This window comes from Gallus gallus, chromosome 1, assembly GCF_016699485.2.
Source record: "Gallus gallus isolate bGalGal1 chromosome 1, bGalGal1.mat.broiler.GRCg7b, whole genome shotgun sequence".
Lineage (NCBI taxonomy): Eukaryota > Metazoa > Chordata > Aves > Galliformes > Phasianidae > Gallus > Gallus gallus.
Window position 1 is genome coordinate 53,802,750 of NC_052532.1, and position 18,522 is coordinate 53,821,271.

Sequence of the window (18,522 nt, forward strand, 5' to 3'; positions counted from 1 at the left end):
GAATTCATGATTTTTTCTATGTCAATGAGATTCTTCAAATGTAAGAGGAGCAAAAAACCTCAGTGAGATCAAAGACGAGAATGTGGCCCTAATTAGGACATAAAGAACTATAAAACCCTAGTCTTTTGTCCACTTTACATTGATACTACACATGTGAATAGCATCAGAAAACTAGCAAGCTCAGCCAAGAACAGTCAGAGCACTTTTGTCATAGGTGCAGACAGGATTCTTTTAATTTCCAGCCTAGAAGGATAAGGAATGCATTAAATTCCTCTCCCCACAAGAAAGCATCGGATTTGTTTTTCAGTTTGCCAACAAGTGGGTTCACATATTGCTAAAACAGAAAACTGGGGTCTTGTTATTGGTGATACAACCAGTTACCATCCAAGCCTTTCCTGCTGTATGTAATACAACTTTGAAAGAAGAGTGTGTGTAGGCTTTAGATATGCTATACATCTGATAGCATATGCTGCTATACTAAGGGAAGATACTTCTGACTATTATAAGAAGCAGTTAAATTCTCCATAAATAAAATCAAAGCATTATTGTACTTAATCTTATTTAAAGTCTTTATACTTTAGACGAAGTTTTCATCCAAAGCAAGGAAAAAAAAAAGATACAGGACAAGCTGAGAAAATATTTCCAAAGCGTTACCTTCTCCTCTGGCAGACTGGCTGGCAGATTTAGATCTTTGACATTTGGAAACTCTGGCAGTAATGTTCCCAGCTTGGATCGTGGTGAATATGCCACTGTCTGTTTGGTCACTTCTTTTTTTCCCGTTTCATTGACCCAGGCTGCTCCTTTTTTAGAATACATCACATCGTAATACTGTGAGTTTTCTTTCACTGCAATTCCATAATAATGGTACCTGATACACAGAGAGGTACATTTCATAAAGTAGGTCATTTAAGGATTATTAAGAAAGGATATGGGAGTAAGAGAAACTGACAATGCTGATAATCTCGATAGCAAAACAGACTTTGTGATAGTTTCTGTACCATTAACAAGCATTGATTCAATAGCAGAATATTGTGGTAATACACTGCGTTTTCAAATTTCCTTTTGGTAAAAGCAGCTCTCTTCAGAGTTAATAAAGCTGACCATTGCAGGGCAGAAAATTAATTGAGTTCTATGTTTTTTTTCCTTATGATTTAAAAGCACGTCCTAAAGCTACTTGCTGGCAGAGTTGTGCTGTGCAGCTGCTCCTTTAGTTTAGCAATAAGCAGAGGTACAGCCCCTCTGGTCTGGCCCTTCTGTTGTTATTTCTTCTCAGACTGTCGAGGGCCGCTTTGATCCCTGAATAGCACAAGTCTTTATCACAAACAAACTGATCAGAAATGTTTCAAAACCTGAAAGCACTGCAATGTGGGAAGGGGGGGGGGGGGGGGGGGGAGGGGGTAAACGTGTGCTTGAAAGCAATGAACAGCAGAAAACGTACAGTTCAAAATGATGTGCCTTGTAACTTAGCATCATAATTGGTCTTGGATCAGCACAGGATACTACACAACGCCGTAACTCTGCCTGTGCAGAGCACAGTGGGTGTTACGCGGCATGGCTGCACTACAAGAAGGGACTGGTGGCCTTATGGCACACGGTTGTGCCACGGCTTAGCATTATTATAGGTGTTAATGGGAGCACTCATTATCCAGGCCAACCCTTGCATCAAAGCAGCAGAGACACTCTCATTCACTCCGTGATTTTGCTGACATTTACTTCATTTTCTCAGCTGTAAGCCCCATCACCACTTCAACTAAATTTTTTAGTGGTTACAAAAGCCAACATAAAATCAGGTTGCTCTTGTACCTTTGACTCTGTTTTCTTAAAGGGAATTTTCAGTGATCTTCCAGTTCTCTCCTTACAGCCTATCAGACCGAGATGGGACTTTCACTTCTGCATCCAGCTGTGTAGGAGGAGAGGGGACCATCTCCAGATGTTTGTCACCCTCCCCAGACAGTTACTGTTTTCAGAGTGCTGCAGGCAGATCGGTTCACTTGATCGCCCCTAGTTTGCTTTAGGAAAATCATCTGGCTGTACTAACATCAATTCAAATAGTGAAGGAGCAGTGTCTAATTGATAACAGCTTAAGTTAAGGTGATTTTTTTTCTAGAGCAGATTCACTCTCTCACCCGCAAATCGGCGCATGTTATAATCTCCAACAGAAAGTAGTGGCAAATAGCTGGAAGCCCTAATCTTGTCTACCAGCACAGATGGGCTGAGAGGAGGCCTGGGGAGCTGCAGGATTCTCATATGTGCAGCCCTTACCAGTTTGACTGAGGGCGTTCCACGTCATCCATCAATAAATGAAATAAAAATAAAAGCTATCCTGAACTCAGTATTGAATAATCCAGAGGAGATCTATTAAAATATTAATCTGACATTATTTGAATAAGATTTCCTTCCTTCAATACCTTAGAAAGCCACACTATCTGCTCCAAATCTGCACGTCAGGGCTTAGACCAAAATGTACATTCCAGACCAGAAGTCAGGCTCCAGATCCACCCTACTCTGTTACAGACAGCTGATGGCAAGTTTTCACTTGGATACCATTGCTGTGCATGTCACATGTTTCACTGGCTTTATTTGAATAGGATCCTTACTGCTTTGTGCCTGTTAAAAGGACAAACCAGAGCGAAGGACACTAAGAAGGCTGATTCAGCCAGACGTTACATGTGCCAAGCTACACCCAATGGTACACCAGCCGTAGAAGTTTGTTGGTTTTTGTTTGGGTTCTTTTTTTTTTTTTTTTGCTTAAACAGTAACAACTCCAGGTTGCAGCTCAAGTTCCCAGTTTGATAGCAGCTGTCACACATGCACTGTGTATAACAGCCATAAAGCCTACTTTCTTATGTCCTGTGAGCTTGGTATGTCTGGGGATGGGAAAACGGAAAGAAACTGCCACCACAAATTATTGAGAGAAAGAGAAAAAAGAAAAAAAGATAAGAAAAATATAAGGCCACAGCAGGCAGGACTGCAAAAGTTCAAGACAGACTGAGAGGTTTGTATAACTTAAGCAGGTCAGTCTTTTATGTTAAGTTTCCTCTTAAATCAATTCTAGGGGAAAAAAAAAGAAGCCTCCGAACTGTAGTGGAACGTCACTGGGCATTGTTTAATGCCTGGTGTGTTTCACTTGGCAGTATAGTACATTAAAGAGATTGCCAGGTAGCTTCAAAATCACATAGACAGCAATAGCCAAATTAACATAGAAATTTTACTGAAGGAGGAAGCTACCTGGAAATGTTACCATCCCAAATGGCAAAAAATCACTGGTGCAGTTTACAGATATTCTTAGCACTTTAAAAAAAAATCATTTCTAACAGAAAGAAAGACACAAAAGTGACAACAACCAACCACCCACAATCAAACTGAAATCAATACACAAGTCTTGAAAGTTCAATCTGTAAGGAATTAACGGGCAAACCACACAATCATTTTTGCAGTAAACAGAATAATCTTTCCTTTCATGGATCCAGAATCTACAGTACAGCACTCTTAAAGGAAGAAGCAAAACCCCCTTTGCACCATATTGTTCCTACTAGTTTAAGTAACCACTTGTGTATATAATTGAAGAGTTTCAAGCTGTAGTACAGAAAGAAATGAGCTTTTCTGTTTAGATGCCTTCTCATGGCTCACCTGTGGTGGAACTCTTTCTAAGCTCAGCGTGATAGAGAACAGCTGCAGGCTTGCAGCAATAAACCCAGCTGCAAAAGAGAAAGCCTCACAACAGATGACGAAGAGTATAGTGCCATTGTAGCTCTGAACTTTGAAATGTTACAAGGGAGCCATGCTATAAAAAGACTGAAGGCAGAACAGTGTGAAGCCAGATGATCTCAACCACTTCTGTGGTTGAGTTTCCTTGGCAGTAGCAAGGAAATGGAATGAAAATCATACTGGCAGCAATTGGTCATCACAGTAGGTGATAAAAGGACTGAAGTGTTAATGCATAAAGTAATTTATTTACATAACACAACTGAAATGCAATCAGATGTTTCTGAAAATAAAAACAGACCTCAGTTATAGCTGTGCTGGGTCTACCAAGGAGTGTATGTGCTTGTGTATTCACTGCAAAGAAGTACAATGCGCACATGAGAAAGACAAGTGGACACTGAGGTGAATTGAGAGCTAGCTGACTGACAGAGCTCAGACAGTTTTGATCAGTGGCACAGAGTCTACTTAGAGGCCTGTAACTGGTGGTGTTCCCCAGGGGTCAGTACTGGGTCTGGTTTTGTTCAACATCTTCATCAGTGACCTGGATGAAGGGACAGAGTCCATCCTCAGCAAGTTTGCTGATGATATGAAGCTGGGAGGACTGGCTGACACACCAGTAGGCCGCTCAACAAGAGCTGGACAGGATGGAGAGTTTGACAGAGAGGAACCTGATGAGGTTCAAAAAGAACAAATACAGAGTCCTACACCTGGGGATGAATAACAGCATGCATCAGTACAGGTGAGGGGCTGACCTGCTGGACAGGAGCTCTGTGGAGAAGGACCTGGGTGTCCTGGTGGGCAACTGGTTGGTCATAAGCCAGCAGTGTGACCTTGTGGCCCAGAAGGCCAATCGTATCCTGGGGTACATTGCAAAGAGTGTGGCCAGCAGGTCAAGGGATGTGATCCTCCCCCTCTGCTCTGCAATGCTGAGGCCACATCTGGAGTGCTGTGTCCAGGTCTGGGCTCCCCAATTCACAGAAAGACAGGGAACTTCTAGAGAGAGCCCAGCAGAGGGACACGAAGATGGTGAGGGGCCTGGAGTCCTGGGACTGTTCAGCTGGAGAGGAGAAGGCTGACAGGGGATTTTATTGAGGGGAGAGGAGTCAAGTGCATAGGACCAGACTCTTGAACGGTGCCCAGTGACAGAACAAGGGGCAATGAGCATAAACTGGAACACAGAAAGTTCCATACGAATATGAGAAAGACCTTACTTTGAGAGTGACAGAGCACAGGAACAAGCTGCCCAGAGAGGTTGTAGAGTCTCGTTTTCTGGACATATTGAAAACGTGCCCAAACCCTTTCCTATGGAACCTACTGTAGGGAACCAGTTTTAGCAGGGGGTTGGCCCAGATGATCTCCAGAACTCCCTTCCAACCCCTGTGATTCTGTAATATGCAGATGTGTTTATACCCCCCCCCCTCTTCATTGGATCAAATTGCTTCTCTGTATGCTATAATCATTGGGGTGTTAGCCATGGATGAAGATGTAGGTCCTCTTTTGGACCAGAACAATTCCATTTTATACCTACTGAGGCTGTGAAATTTGAAAAACTATAATCTCTCTCAGAAGCATTATCAGAGACTACCAAGGAACTAGGATTTTACAGAGCACTTTCAGAAGCATCTTACTTGCTAGATAGGGTCAGAACTATTGCAAAGACAGCATGAAAAGAGAAGACCTGAAAGCCTCTTCAGTAGGCATGCAGGGTAGGGGGAAAATATGCAAGAACTTTTAAGTCTCACTGATTTTTAGCCCCTGAGAGCAAAGACACATTGTTTTTGCAAATGCAAGATACCTTCAGTTAGCTGATCAAGGCATCTTGCCCCTCTGAGAGACTTCTGAAGCTGATAGAGGAGCTCCAGTTTGGGAATATACCAGTGCTCATTCTTTGTTTAAACAGGAAGACAAATAACAAAGTTATAGCCAGGATCAGAATGACTTCATGGTTGACAAAGAGCACTGTCATAGGAGATATTCTCTAAAGCAACCTGGGCATGCTTTCACCCTGTCTTTATGAGCTTCCGTGTAATTTATATTCAGTTCAAAGTCCTGATGCTTTGAGTCCTGACCTATCAGGCTTTCCTAATGTGCTGTTGGACTAATGCAACATCTACAGCCAAGTGATTCCTGGTAGCTCTGAGTGTTGTTACAGCACGTCTGAATTTATATTTGGGGAGAAGTTTCAGATCTACAATTAGCTACTGCTTTAGAAAAAGTTGAGTTATAAAAGTTATGAGAATCTCAAGATGAAGATAAAAACAACTGGAAAATCTCAAATAGAATGTGAAGTGCATTCTTCTATCTGAATCTATTCCTCATTCCTGAATGAACTATTGGGATGAACTGTTTTTGGGAGGTACCATCTTTTGGATAAGGCAATAAACTAATTCCTTGATCATGTAAAGAGACGTTGGATTTTGTTACACAGCAAAAACTGATTAAATTCAGGTCTGTGGACAATTTAAGTTTAGGCCAATATATATTTCTAGCTAAATCCCACATAGCATTCCACCACTTTTTCTCCAAAGTTAAACATGATGTTAACCAGCTGTGATTTCCCAGTCAGCAACAGTAGCTCCCTTAGTGCTAAGTGTGAATGCCCTTCATGTCATGTAAAGTGAATTGAGAAGAGATAAATTGTAGAAAAAATATGGAAAATATTGCTGACAAAATCAGTAAAAGATCTCCATTGGATTATGCAGCACTATCACCACTGAACCAATAAGACCGAGTAAAAACCACAATGGAAACTGTATCAGAGTTGGGCCTTAACTCCCCAACTGGACAAATCATTCCCTGATGTCATACTATTCTATTCAGTCAGGGCCAGATGGGGCCCTGCAGGAGATGATAATACACCATATACTGCTTACTTTGATTGGCCTCTGGTTCCGAGTCTTCTCGTCGTTAGCTGTGGAAACTGTTGCCTTATTATCTGCAAATGAATAAAACTGATATTAGAAAGAAATGAAAACATTTGTTAATAATTTATTACGGACCGTAAAGACCAATAGGCAGAAAAACTGTACTGTGGTCTCACCCAAATACATGGGTAGGAAAATCAGGAGAAAGCTTTTGAGGTTTTCCATTGCTGAAAAAAGGGAAATGGGCTTTTAAACTCAGTACGATTTTATTAACTACCATCAGTTTAGATAAATAATTTTATGGCATTACTGTTCCTTGAATCTCACACCATTTCTGCCTTTGAACAAATGAAGATGGTACTTAGAGCTGACTATTTCTTTAAATCTGTTTGCAGGATCAACAAACTTGGTTTTCCTGCAACTAGAAGAGCCTTTCCTTTTGAGAGCTTTGGAGGCAACGTGTCTTCAAAGGCCTTCACGATCCTGCCATTAAACCCTCCCTTTTGTAAGAGAGGATTCTGTGAAAAGATATTGATATTTGACAGGGCACCACTTCCACCAGAGAAGATTCACTGTTGTATTTTCTAAAGATAGGTCGTAATCAATTTATCTGCTATGGAAAACAAGCGCATCTCAGCAGCAGCAGCAGGATATTGTCAAGAACCTGGGCTTCGGTCCATCAGCAGGGATTAAAAGAACACTGCTACTGTAAAACAAAACTTCTTCAGCACCAGATGCACTTAAGGAAACAAATTAATGAATGTCAGTTGTGCAGATCCGCTGTCAGCCAGGCTACTCCTGATGAAAAAGCTCAGCTGGAGTTGCTGGAAAGGCAGCCCTCAGCACCTCATGGGACTGAACCTGATTCTCAGTGTCGTCTGCAGCGGGGGCAAAACTCAGCTGGCAGAACAGTCACGCAAGAAAGAAAGCAGTAAGCCTCGGAGATTCACTTACAGGAGAAATTTCTTTCTTTCTTAATCTGTAGCTTATTTTGTGCTTTCATAATATAGATTGCTGTTTCCTATTTTGTGGGGGGTGAGGAGGAACAAGTAGAATTAAAGAAAAACAGGCATACAAGATGGAATACAACTGTTCAAACAGAAGACAGCGTCAAGTAAAATTGATTAAATAGTATAGATTTTTCCCCTGTGAGTCATTTTGCCACCGTGATAAATATTTAATCCTGATTGATGACTGAAAGCTCTGGAACATGTATTTGGATCAAAAGGTGCTTTATAAATAAAGATGTTACAATGTCACATATTTGACTGTTTCTTCAGTAAAATATTTTTTTCTAAATCAAACGTGCAACTCAGCTTTCTTTTGCATCATGTTAAAAACTGACCTGCACCACGTCCCCAGAGCTTTGCACAACGTGGCTCACGTCAAAAATGCAGACTCAGACTCACTGAAGGTTGTTCAGCTTTAATTTCTGGAGCAAAACTTCAGCAAACAGTAAAACACTTTTGTGGAGCTGTGAAAGTTCAGCCTAGCTGTTTGATAAATGAGCAGACAGGCAAGCAGCCCTTCTTTCTTTTTTTGTATGGATTCAATGAAGCCTGCCTAAAGAACACCACATGCTGTTCCAGCTACTGATCTAACATTCCGCAACATCTCAGCCTTCCAAATTCCCTTTAATTACACATTAATCCCACCCCTCTCTCTTTCATTTTCCGCAGACAGGGTTGGGGGCTCCACAAGGCTGTGGGAAAAAAGGCGGTGTTGAAGAACTACTTTCTGAGGATGGCTTTTTGGGTTAGGGGATTTTTTTTTTTTCTTTTTTGGTGGCAGTTGTCATTCAGAAAATTCCATTCCTCTCCTAAGGTTGATTTTTACAGCAGTGGACTCAAAAGAAAAGCTGAGTATTAGATTTACTTTCACCTTAATTTTTCTTTTTTGGAACAATGTGAACCCGTATTACTTTCAAAGTCTGCCTAGTAGTGATGAAGTGTTACAATGCACACTGTAAATGCCACTTTATGAACCATATGCCATGGGACTTGCTGGGATTTAAATAAATCAGCCAATTTCTACATACCAGGGCAGAGGTGATCAGAAAAGGAGAATAACAGAGCAGATGATCAGATGATCTTTTTTTTTTTCCCCCTTTTCTTTGTTTCTTTTTTAAGTTTATCATGCTTAAACAATGAGATACACCTTTTGGAACACAGCTGAAACGTACGTATCTCTTAAAATGTTCTTTGCCAGTAATTAACAACAACAAATATCTAGCAAACCTCTGAAAGAAAACATCGGGATTCTTTGATCTAATGTTGTGTGTTTAGGATACATATAGCACAGCATACTCATGCTTTGGTGCCTGTACACGTTAGCACCAGTGTTTGCGACTGGAATGAAACAAGTCAAGTAAGCAATGAACTAGCTGCTGGTATAAATGCTTGCATTTATCTACACTTATGTGAATCCCTGTGCAGTGCTATTCCCAAAGGCAGTGAGATTTCCCTTAAAGTGGAGAGGAAGTTGGAGCAGGCAGGACAAAGTGGAGTTCATGGTGCATTGAAGTAAATGAAAAAAGCAGACAGTCCAGAAATCTGTTTTTAAATCATGCTTTCATCTTGAAAAGTCTTCCAGTAAAACACACCGTAATTGCATTTAGTGTGTATTGACTTTTTAAAGACCTACAGAGAAAATGAGTTAATTCTACATCTGCAGGGAGAAGGGAGAAGGGTGTTCCTAGATGTCAGTCAAGAAAATTCAGGTTAGGATCTGAAAACCAACTTGGATTCTATTCCTTTCATCGCTGCCGTGGGGTTGCATAAGCAGAAATGAAGCAAGACCTGACCATGCAGTTTAAACCCCGTTCTGAATGGAGCCCAGTCCCTGTTCTCACAGCAGTGCTGGCTCCTCAACAGAAGCAGCGTTAAAAAGATCTCATGGGTGGTATCCAAGGGAATTTTAGAGTGAAGAGGACTTTTACGATTGTCCTTCAATGGAACTGAAATTTCATCCAACAGTTCTCTAAATTTACCACAAATCCATCTGCCTGTGTGATCTGCTGAATAAAGGGATGCAGGTTTTGTATTTTCCAAGTAAAACTCCATCAAACTCATGTGGCATTACTTTATGCTACTTGGCTTCTTGGTTTTGAGACCAATGTAGAGCAGGAGTTTCACCCGCAATTACCTATGATATCTGTCCCTCATATATTGATCTCAGAAAGCAATGCTCCTTCGATTTCTTTCAGTAACTAAACTTGAGTCCTATTCTCCCTCTCTTCCTCTCTGCTCTGCTCAAGACCTGATCTTACCTTCTGCGTATAGAAGATCTTGTTGTATGAATTTCTTGATTAAAAATAAAAATGCTAATAGCTTCTTTATCTTCCCATGGTTTCAGAGTTCTCTTGGTAGTTGCATGTTGTGTACATAAGGGACAGATATAAAGCAGCACATACAGTCTACACCTTCCGGTGGACTCATATATCCAGGTGTGTATTTGGCTAACTCATCAGTAGAGAATCCTGATGCATGGTGCAGGAAGAACACATGGGAAACTTTCCCTTCAGACAGGCAGTGCCTACTCCACTCTGAATGCATTGGGCAGCCCAAGTGAATGCAGCAAGGAAGGGCCTTCCCATACCTTTCTCTCACACTGAGATTACAGTGCTGATAGTAAAACGTTCAACATATATAGCACAGAAGTTGGAGCTAACAGAATTTTTACCTAGTTTTGACTGGTTTTGTTTGGTTGTTTTAGACACCTTAGTGTCTAAATAAATTTGAATTAAATATCTATTTACTTCTATTTTTTTCTCATTCTTCACACAGCAGAATCAAAATAATATAAATTATTTAAGCATCCATGCAAAACAGAGAAAGATTTATGAATGACAGTGAGAAAAATGCACTTCCTCTCTAAAGGTCTGTACTGTACTCCACACAACCTATTAACCTTAGGCATGGGTAACTGCAGCAGCTGTTCTGTTACCAGCAAATGGCTGCAAAGTGGCATTCCTTCATCCTGATGACTGCCAGCTGTAATTTCTGCCATTGCTCCTATCCTCATATTGCCAGCACTGAGATTCAAACACAAGCAGAGACAGCCTCCCTTTTAAAATAAGAAGAGTATTGTTAATTCTGCCATCATCCTATGATCCATTTTTCCTTATTTCATTCATTACCAAACTGAGAACTTTGTTTCCCAATTACTCCATCTAAATTATTTCACCAGGTGAGATCCTGAAAGGAGGAGGAGGAGAAAAGCATCCCATGCATTTGTCTCTGTGCTAATAAGGATGGTAGAAAACAGAGATGTCTGGAAACATTTGACATCTTTTTTTTCTCCCTCCTTGTGTCAAATTTTGCTCTGAGGGCAGTGGGCAGAGGAACACTTCAAGAAGTCATTTCCCCAGAACGGCTTGAGTTGCTGCTTTTCAAAACATACGTTCACTTTTTTAGTCCATCTGATCTAGAAGGATGTTTCTCTTTATGACTCCTCTTCCTTTTCTATTTCAAATAATTTTAGTCACACTTCTAGAACTTTCCGGAGTGCTGAAATAGAAACAAATTAAGTTGCAACCCAGAATTTGAATGCTGCCAGAAAGAGAAAGTGATCCCAAGATCCTCAAACAGTGCTATTATTAATACCTGTGCTAAGAGATACCTTTTGGATCAAAGGTGGCTTGTTGCAGGCTTGGCAAGATATTACCTTGAGAAAAAGATCAGGAAGGCTCTTGTCCCACTGATAGGAAAGAAAGTGATCAAATCAGTCCATTACAAAATATCATTCCTGTCCCCCATCTCCACCAAGCTGCGTGAAGAAAAGAGGCATGACTGTCTACACCTTACTCTTCACTAACTTACTTGCATAGTCCTAGAGGGAAGAGCACAGTGTGCAGGTGCAGTATTCTTGACCCCACATCTGCAGTTTGTTCATATTCAGTAACCTCACATTTCTCTCCTCACTTGTATCACGTTACTGAATGGGTCACGGCCTAGCTGTTGGATAAGATCTTTCTTCTAGCACTGATACATCTCATCTGATATTGCAAAGCCAGTCCGTACCCAGTTCTGTCTGCTGTGGAGTTTAGACACCATGACAAACTCCATTTTTAGTGAAGCTTGTGAGACATCTCCTCAAATTCATTTATGTACAGCGTTCTCCTTCAGCAGCTCCTCTGGCCAGATGGAATTCAGCCTAAGGCACCATCAAACGGATTACTGCATCCCAGCAAAGCTGCAAACACTGAATGCCCTGACTCACATGTCTTACTGAGTCACAGCACTTTCTGTGCCGTCTTGCTGAAGCCAAGCAGACCTCAAGCCCAGCACAACTCCCCCTGCTCTTTCCTGGTGCCAGCACACTTCCTGCCATCACACCCAGCATATCTGTGGGAAAAGGCTGAGCGCCAGCATCCCTGCACTCTGGCAGACCCTGTGCTGTAAGAACAGCCTCTGGGACATTCCGACAAGGCATGAGGTAAAGCAGCCCAGAGGCCACTCTACTCACACCGAAGGTCTGAGTGGAAGCCAGATGCTTCAAGTGGCAGAGCCTGTAAAAAAATGCCTTTGCTAGAGGGCAAATCTTTGGGAAAGGGGAAGCCTATCCAAAGAAACTGGGAAAGGGGAAGCCTATCCAAAGAAACTGGGGTGTCCTTGTTGGTTTTCTTGCTTCCCAAGCTCAAGGGGAAAAGACAATGGATAGTAACTTGTAATAATATGAGGGATTTGTGAAGCAGAGACAGGGCAGCAACGAGCCCCCTGTATCACTACTCTTCCCACACCAGTATGACCCATTGCTTCTGGGATTATTATGGGTCTGTGAGAGGAGCTTGACCTAGAAAACTTGGAGTCAGGAAAAAATGTCATACTGGTATTAACTGTCCTTCAGTCAGGATGTAAAAGAGGTGAAAGAAAAGCAGGGATTGCTCAGATAGCGCTGACAGACTGTCCTTCAATGCAGTAACAGAAACCACATCCTCAGCTTTAGATTGATTTCTGCCCCATTCTTTTTTTTTTTTTTTCTATATTGACTATAAGAAATGAGTATAGTAAAAAACCATGCCTGATGCAGTAGCTGTCCATAATAAAGCAGTTACCATTTTAGTCTAATAGAGCAGAGCACAAAGAGTAAATTTGGGATTGGTGTATACTTACCTATGAGGCTACTTAGGAGCAAATTGGGAGGACAGGGCAAAAAATGCACCTCCAGAAGTATCTCCCTATGCACAGCAAGCAGTTTCCAGATGTGTACATTTCCATACAGAGTCCAAACACATTGTAATGTCATTATCAATAAGATTTCAAAGAGGCTAGTCTGTCCTTTTTTGAAGTCAAATATATCCAGTATGATGGGATGAAATTGTAAATTCTCTCTATGTTATTCATGCTTGGAGGAGCAGTCCTGCTGGCAAAACTTCTGGGCATACTGACAGTGCATAGTGGTAAAAGAAGGCTCTGGCTGGTACAGCCTGTACCGCCCTGGAGCTAAGCAAACTGTATTGAAATGTTTTTTTTTTTTTTGCTAGTGTAACTGTGTCTCAGCCCATTATTTTTCAAAAATGTAGAAGATCTTTTTTCCTAACCAACGTTATAAATCTGTGGTGGACCCCCTCCCTTCTCTATTTATTGAAATAAACTTACAGCAAAGCCATTCAGAGAGCAGTGAGGTGGCTCTGAGATTCAGGTAAGCGTGCACCCATGTTGTGAAAGGACCTAAGGCTGAGGAAGAAGCAGCCCGCAGAACATCAGCATCTTTCTTTCATTTTCTTTTCAAATATCAATTTACTCCTGCTTGTCTGAAGACAAGGCAGAAAACAAAAAGAAAAGAAAAACAAAAGAGGAAATTATTTAACCTCCAGGGGGCATATGGGAGTTATGGGAAAAACACTAGGAGGCAAAGGAGAGGTTCCACCATGAGAAATCAGGCGTTCTTAAGTGATCTGTATGAGAAATATGCAGGTCCTGGAGGTAGCAGTGCTACGCAGTAAACTTGAAGCAGTGAACTGAGAACTTGGAGGTTAGAGGAAACTGGTGTGTAGGGGAAAATTACATCTTCAAGAGGTTCAATTAAGACAAATAAGGGTCATAAAGAGTCGCAAGATAAACAACAAAAATCAGTGTTGACTGAGGAAACAAAAGCATAAGAGAAGCTCAAGGACTTACCACTTGGACCTGAGTTGGCACAGGTAGGACAGAATCAAGAAGTCTTACAGAACCAATCCATAAGCATCAGTTCCTGGGTAATTCATAGCTCAGTGTATTAATTATCACTAATATTATCAATGATCACTAATATTTTATGTTAACGTGTTGCTCAGACAAAAACATACACCTGCTCAGCCCTCCCAGCTACAGGCAGTGGCAGAACTTCCAGCTGGAAGTATCTTAAACCACTCTGTAATAATAAACCAGGTAATGCAGCTATTTAAAAATTGGCAAATGTTAGTATGGACAGAACTGGCTGTAATGTTCACACATTACTTGGTTAAGTAAAGAACTAAAATACTTGGCTGACATATTAAAGCTACAGCTTCCTTTGCCATATAATATTACTGTATTAATGGCCATTAGTGTCTTCCTTATTTTATATGTACTTTAAGTGGCTTAGGCGTACAGGTTACTTTTTAAAAGGCGTTTATTTATACGACAATTCTGTTGGTTTTTTTTTTTCCTTTGAGTACTTTTCTTGCTATTAGCCAGATTTCTTAAGGAAACGGTCAATGAGGTATTACTGTCTCACTGTAAATCTCTCCTCCTCAGTGTTTCTCAGAACAAGTTTTGTGCCACTAATCCAGCATAACCAAATGCCTACGGTGCAGTCCATGTCCTAAACATGCAATAAGAAACCCTGGCTGGATAATGGGGATAGCAAATTGACATTAAGGCTGAAGATGATAGGTTGACCATTGGACTAGAAGATCTCGGTGTGTTTTTTTTCCCCACCTTAATGATTCTGTGGTTCAAAGACAATACAGGGAAAAAAGATGAGCTTTCAGGTAAGTCATCTGGCACTGCTTTACTGGAGACTACAAGTATGAGGCAGGGAATCAACTCTGCCATTGCTCTCAACCAGCCAACCTATGTGCTACTACTTGCCCAGCTGCCTGGGGAGATGGAGGAGAGAAAGAGAGAGACACAGACAAATAAGGGAATCTAAAAATAACAGAGAAGGAAGGTGCAGCAAGTATGTAAGAAAACTGGAAAAAGAAAGACCTCTACACAGTGACTGGGACCTGGAAATAATTGGAAATACTGCAGGGAAACATGGAGATATAGAAGACTTAAGTACAGCTCTGGATTTAGGGAACATTTGAGATGGTAAGAAACAAGGTCTGTTAGTTCAGCTGTTCATGAACAATCTATCTGTGTTCCCTTCTATACTTTGTTGTGGAATATTTCACTTGCACTAAGGTTAAGCAGCAAACAGGCTGAAACATTGCCCACAAAATCTTAACCTGGAAAAATCATTTGCAGGCAAGTTTCTTGTCTGAAGCAGTGTCTTCAAAAATGAAATTAACTCTGCTGGGTTAATTCATATGTAACTGAGTAACAACACATTAGGATGTTCCTCCTTACAGATTGTTTTCATGTGCTGAACTCCATGTCTCTTTCTGAATACTATCAGTCTGTTGAAGGAAAAGCCTAAATGTTTAACATTGCCCACAGAGCTAAAGTTCAAAGATGAATCATAAATTTAATGTAGGCTCTTGAAAGGCGAACTGTCTACTATTTCACAGAACAACTAACCCCTTTCTTTGCAGAAGATGACAGCTGCTGGGCTCTTGATGGTTCCCAATGAGGATGAACATGTCTGGGGTCTCTGTTTCAGCAGCTAAGAGCAGAAGTCCTCAGATAGCACCTGTTTCCCTACTCGGCCTCCAAGTCATTTCTGCAGAACACGCTGCCAATATGGTATTTAAGTCACATGATAACAATTTGTCATAGTTTCAGATGGGATAGAATTGTTTCCTTCAGAGTGTCTGCTATGTTTTGGTTCTAGGAGAAAAACAATGTTGATAACACACTGATGTTTACAGTTGTGGCTAAGCAGTGATGCACAGAGCCAAGGCCATTTGCAGCGAAGGATCAAAGGAGCTGAGAGGGAAGAGAATTAGAACAGCTGACTTAAAATGGCCAAAGAGATATTCTATGCCATATAACATAATGTGGAAGGAGTTTTGAAGGGGGGTGGGCATTCATATCTCTGTCTTTCTTCTGCTGCTCAGGGGGCTAGCTGGGCATCAGTTGGAGAGTGGTGAGCAATTGCTTGGGCATCACTTGTTATATACATTTATATGCATATATATATATATATATTTATATATATGTCATAATTATTATTCTTTTCCTTTTCTCTTAGTAAATAGTTTATCTCAACTCAGGAGTTCTACCGTGTTGGTTTTTTTATGTTCTCTCTGCCATCCCACTGGGAAAGGGGGGGAGTGAGCAGAAAACTATGTGGTGCTCAGCCACCTGGCCAGGTTAAGCTACAACACAACTCTGTTGGCCAAAACTCCATTTGTGTACCTACTTCTAAGAAGAATCAGACTGCAAATTATTGACTACATGAAGTGCGTGTGTGCCTTGCAGATCATCATGACTGTGAAGGACTCTTTTTTTTAGCAATAATGGGTCTCACAGAGGCATTGAGGTCTGCTCTGAGTTCTGCATATTCAGAAGCCTGATTTGCTTCAATATTCATGTCAGTGTTGTCTAAGATTCCTGGACATACATATACAGAAGCCTCGGTTTCCAAATCCAAAATGGCCATACAAAACATGATTTTAGCATAGTACTGGGAGGATTCTATATGGGTTCATCTCCACAAAAAGGGAAAACAAACTTCATGGATCGCTGTGTCAGAACTAACTCTACTACAGCTAAGTGGAAAACAGCATATGGGGGAAAAAAGAGAAAAGAAAAAGAATACCTTGATTTTTAGATGGAAGATACTGAAGCTGTCCTGCTAGGCCAAGATCACCCTACCACCCTACAGACAAAGTGCATATGTATGAAGGCAGGGAGAAGGATGGAGTAGTACACATGATAACTGGACTGCTGCATGTTGGTGAAATTATGTTGTGATGAAATAATCACAGATTATGCACTCCTTACAATTTGGGGAAGTTTTCAGTAGCAGCAAAATAGCATCATGTAAATTCTATCTACATCCCAAATGTGTTAGTCTGCAAAAAATCTGTTTCATTTTCTTATTCAAAAAATTACACGTTGTGAGTTCACTTAACCGCTAGGTAGTAATAATACATAAAATGAACAATTTCATTCATTATATGCAGTGTGTTTAGAAAGAAATCTAACATGGAATCAACACAGCTATGCGGGTCTTTATGATGTGACAGACGTTGTAACGTTAAAATACGGTACATTTTACTTGTCTTGCTCAACTGCCAACGTAAAGATGCACTACAGAAAATGGCACCTCATTAAGCACATTCTTCTCCTTTGCCTACTCTTTTCACAGGCACATACCCTAGGAACATATTCCCCTCTTTGAATACCCAGCATTTTTATGGAGTAAATGTTGTGAATACTAGAAGAAGGCTTCAGATTCATGCTTGTAAGCATTTCAAAAACAGTGGCAAACTCTAGATTTTGTCTAGAGGCAAGTTTTAAAGACCTGTGACACACTGGAGATTAAAAACATGGTCTTAGATAAAAAATTAAAAAGATAAAATATCATCCTATTTTTCACTGAGAAACATCTTATCAGAAATTCCAAAATAAGAACTTTGTGTAACATCTTAGCCACTCAATAATGTCTGGTAGTGAGGTACAGCGTAACCCTTTACTGCTCACACCTGTGCAATGCACTGCTGCATCTGTACAGACTGTGTCTCCCCTTCAGACTGGAAATAACCACAGTGGCTCTTACAAAAGCTGGCCTGGAAAGCAGAAGCACAAGGAATTGCAGTGTGAAGACATGTGGACAGCCTGCATGTGCAGGACTTCACAAATGCTTTGGATGCTTTTGGGATTTGCACATCCAGACGCACCGTACTTTTTCCGTTGTGGATTTGCCAATGTGTTCTGATATTCTTAATTCAAGGATCTCCACACAATGCTTACAAGAATGGCAGAGATAGACCCAGAATTAAATTATTGATACAAAACCCCTCTGGGTTTGTTTATTTGTTTGTTTGTTTTTGTTTAAAATATACATTTATTAAAGCACTACAGGTCATAATGCTTAGACTGAGTTGTAGTTGACTTCAAAGCTGCCAATACTGTACGAAATGACTGTCAGATAGGCTGGCAACATCAATGCTGAAATCATCAAAAAAGTAGTATATTCTGCAGCTTAGTCATGCTGAGAAGTGATTCCAACTTTCCAAATACTTAAAATCTTAGCTTTTGCCTCGTAATCTCAATCGTAAGATGTTTTATTAATATATCAGTATCTCTAGCAGTAAATGACAATTTTACTTTTTCTTTAACCCAAACTCACCTGAACCAGGTGAGAGCTCAACGTATCACAGTGCTCTTTAGACTCACCTTCCCAAAGCTGGCAGCATTAACAGGTTGTGTGTCATTTTTCTCACAGAAGTCCAAGTAATGCATGTAGAGAGCACTTCGAGGAATGCAAACACCTTCCGCAATCTCGTAGTTCTCCTCCAGCCTTAAAAAGCAAATATCAAACAGAGAGCACTGCAAGTATGTTGGATGTCCTGCATGGTGAACTGTATGCAAAGCTGCATCTTTAAGACCAAACACTACAGCTTCTGCTTTTCTAGTCAGTTTTCTCTGTTTTGTTCTTAAGTACAAGGTCCAGTTAACTTTGACAAAGCTTGCTGATAATTTGCTTTCTGCTTTCAATCAAATATGTAGATTGTGAGTTCTTAGAGTCAATAGGAGATTGGCACAAAGGAATATTATTCTGTGGCCATGCTCCAAAGTACTATTTTTTGAAAAACATACTATCACATAACATCTGTTGAACAAAACCAAACATTCGGTGATGGGCAGCATTTCCTCAT

At 40.7% G+C, this 18,522-nt stretch overlaps 1 protein-coding gene across 2 annotated transcripts in view; it reads right to left on the reverse strand.

Annotated features, from left to right (window-relative positions):
- RFX4 (regulatory factor X4) overlaps window positions 1-18,522 on the reverse strand; it is a 91,247-nt gene that overhangs the window by 44,599 nt on the left and 28,126 nt on the right. Inside the window, exons 4-6 of one of the 2 annotated variants that reach the window (XM_004937813.5) lie at window positions 18,041-18,164; window positions 6,579-6,640; window positions 655-868 (exon numbers count right to left, since the gene is read on the reverse strand). In XM_004937813.5, the coding sequence (XP_004937870.2) occupies window positions 655-868; window positions 6,579-6,640; window positions 18,041-18,164 (400 nt within the window). Of the gene's footprint in view, window positions 1-654; window positions 869-3,630; window positions 3,710-6,578; window positions 6,641-18,040; window positions 18,165-18,522 lie in introns of those variants that run through there. The other variant, XM_040702998.2, reaches the window with a different exon arrangement.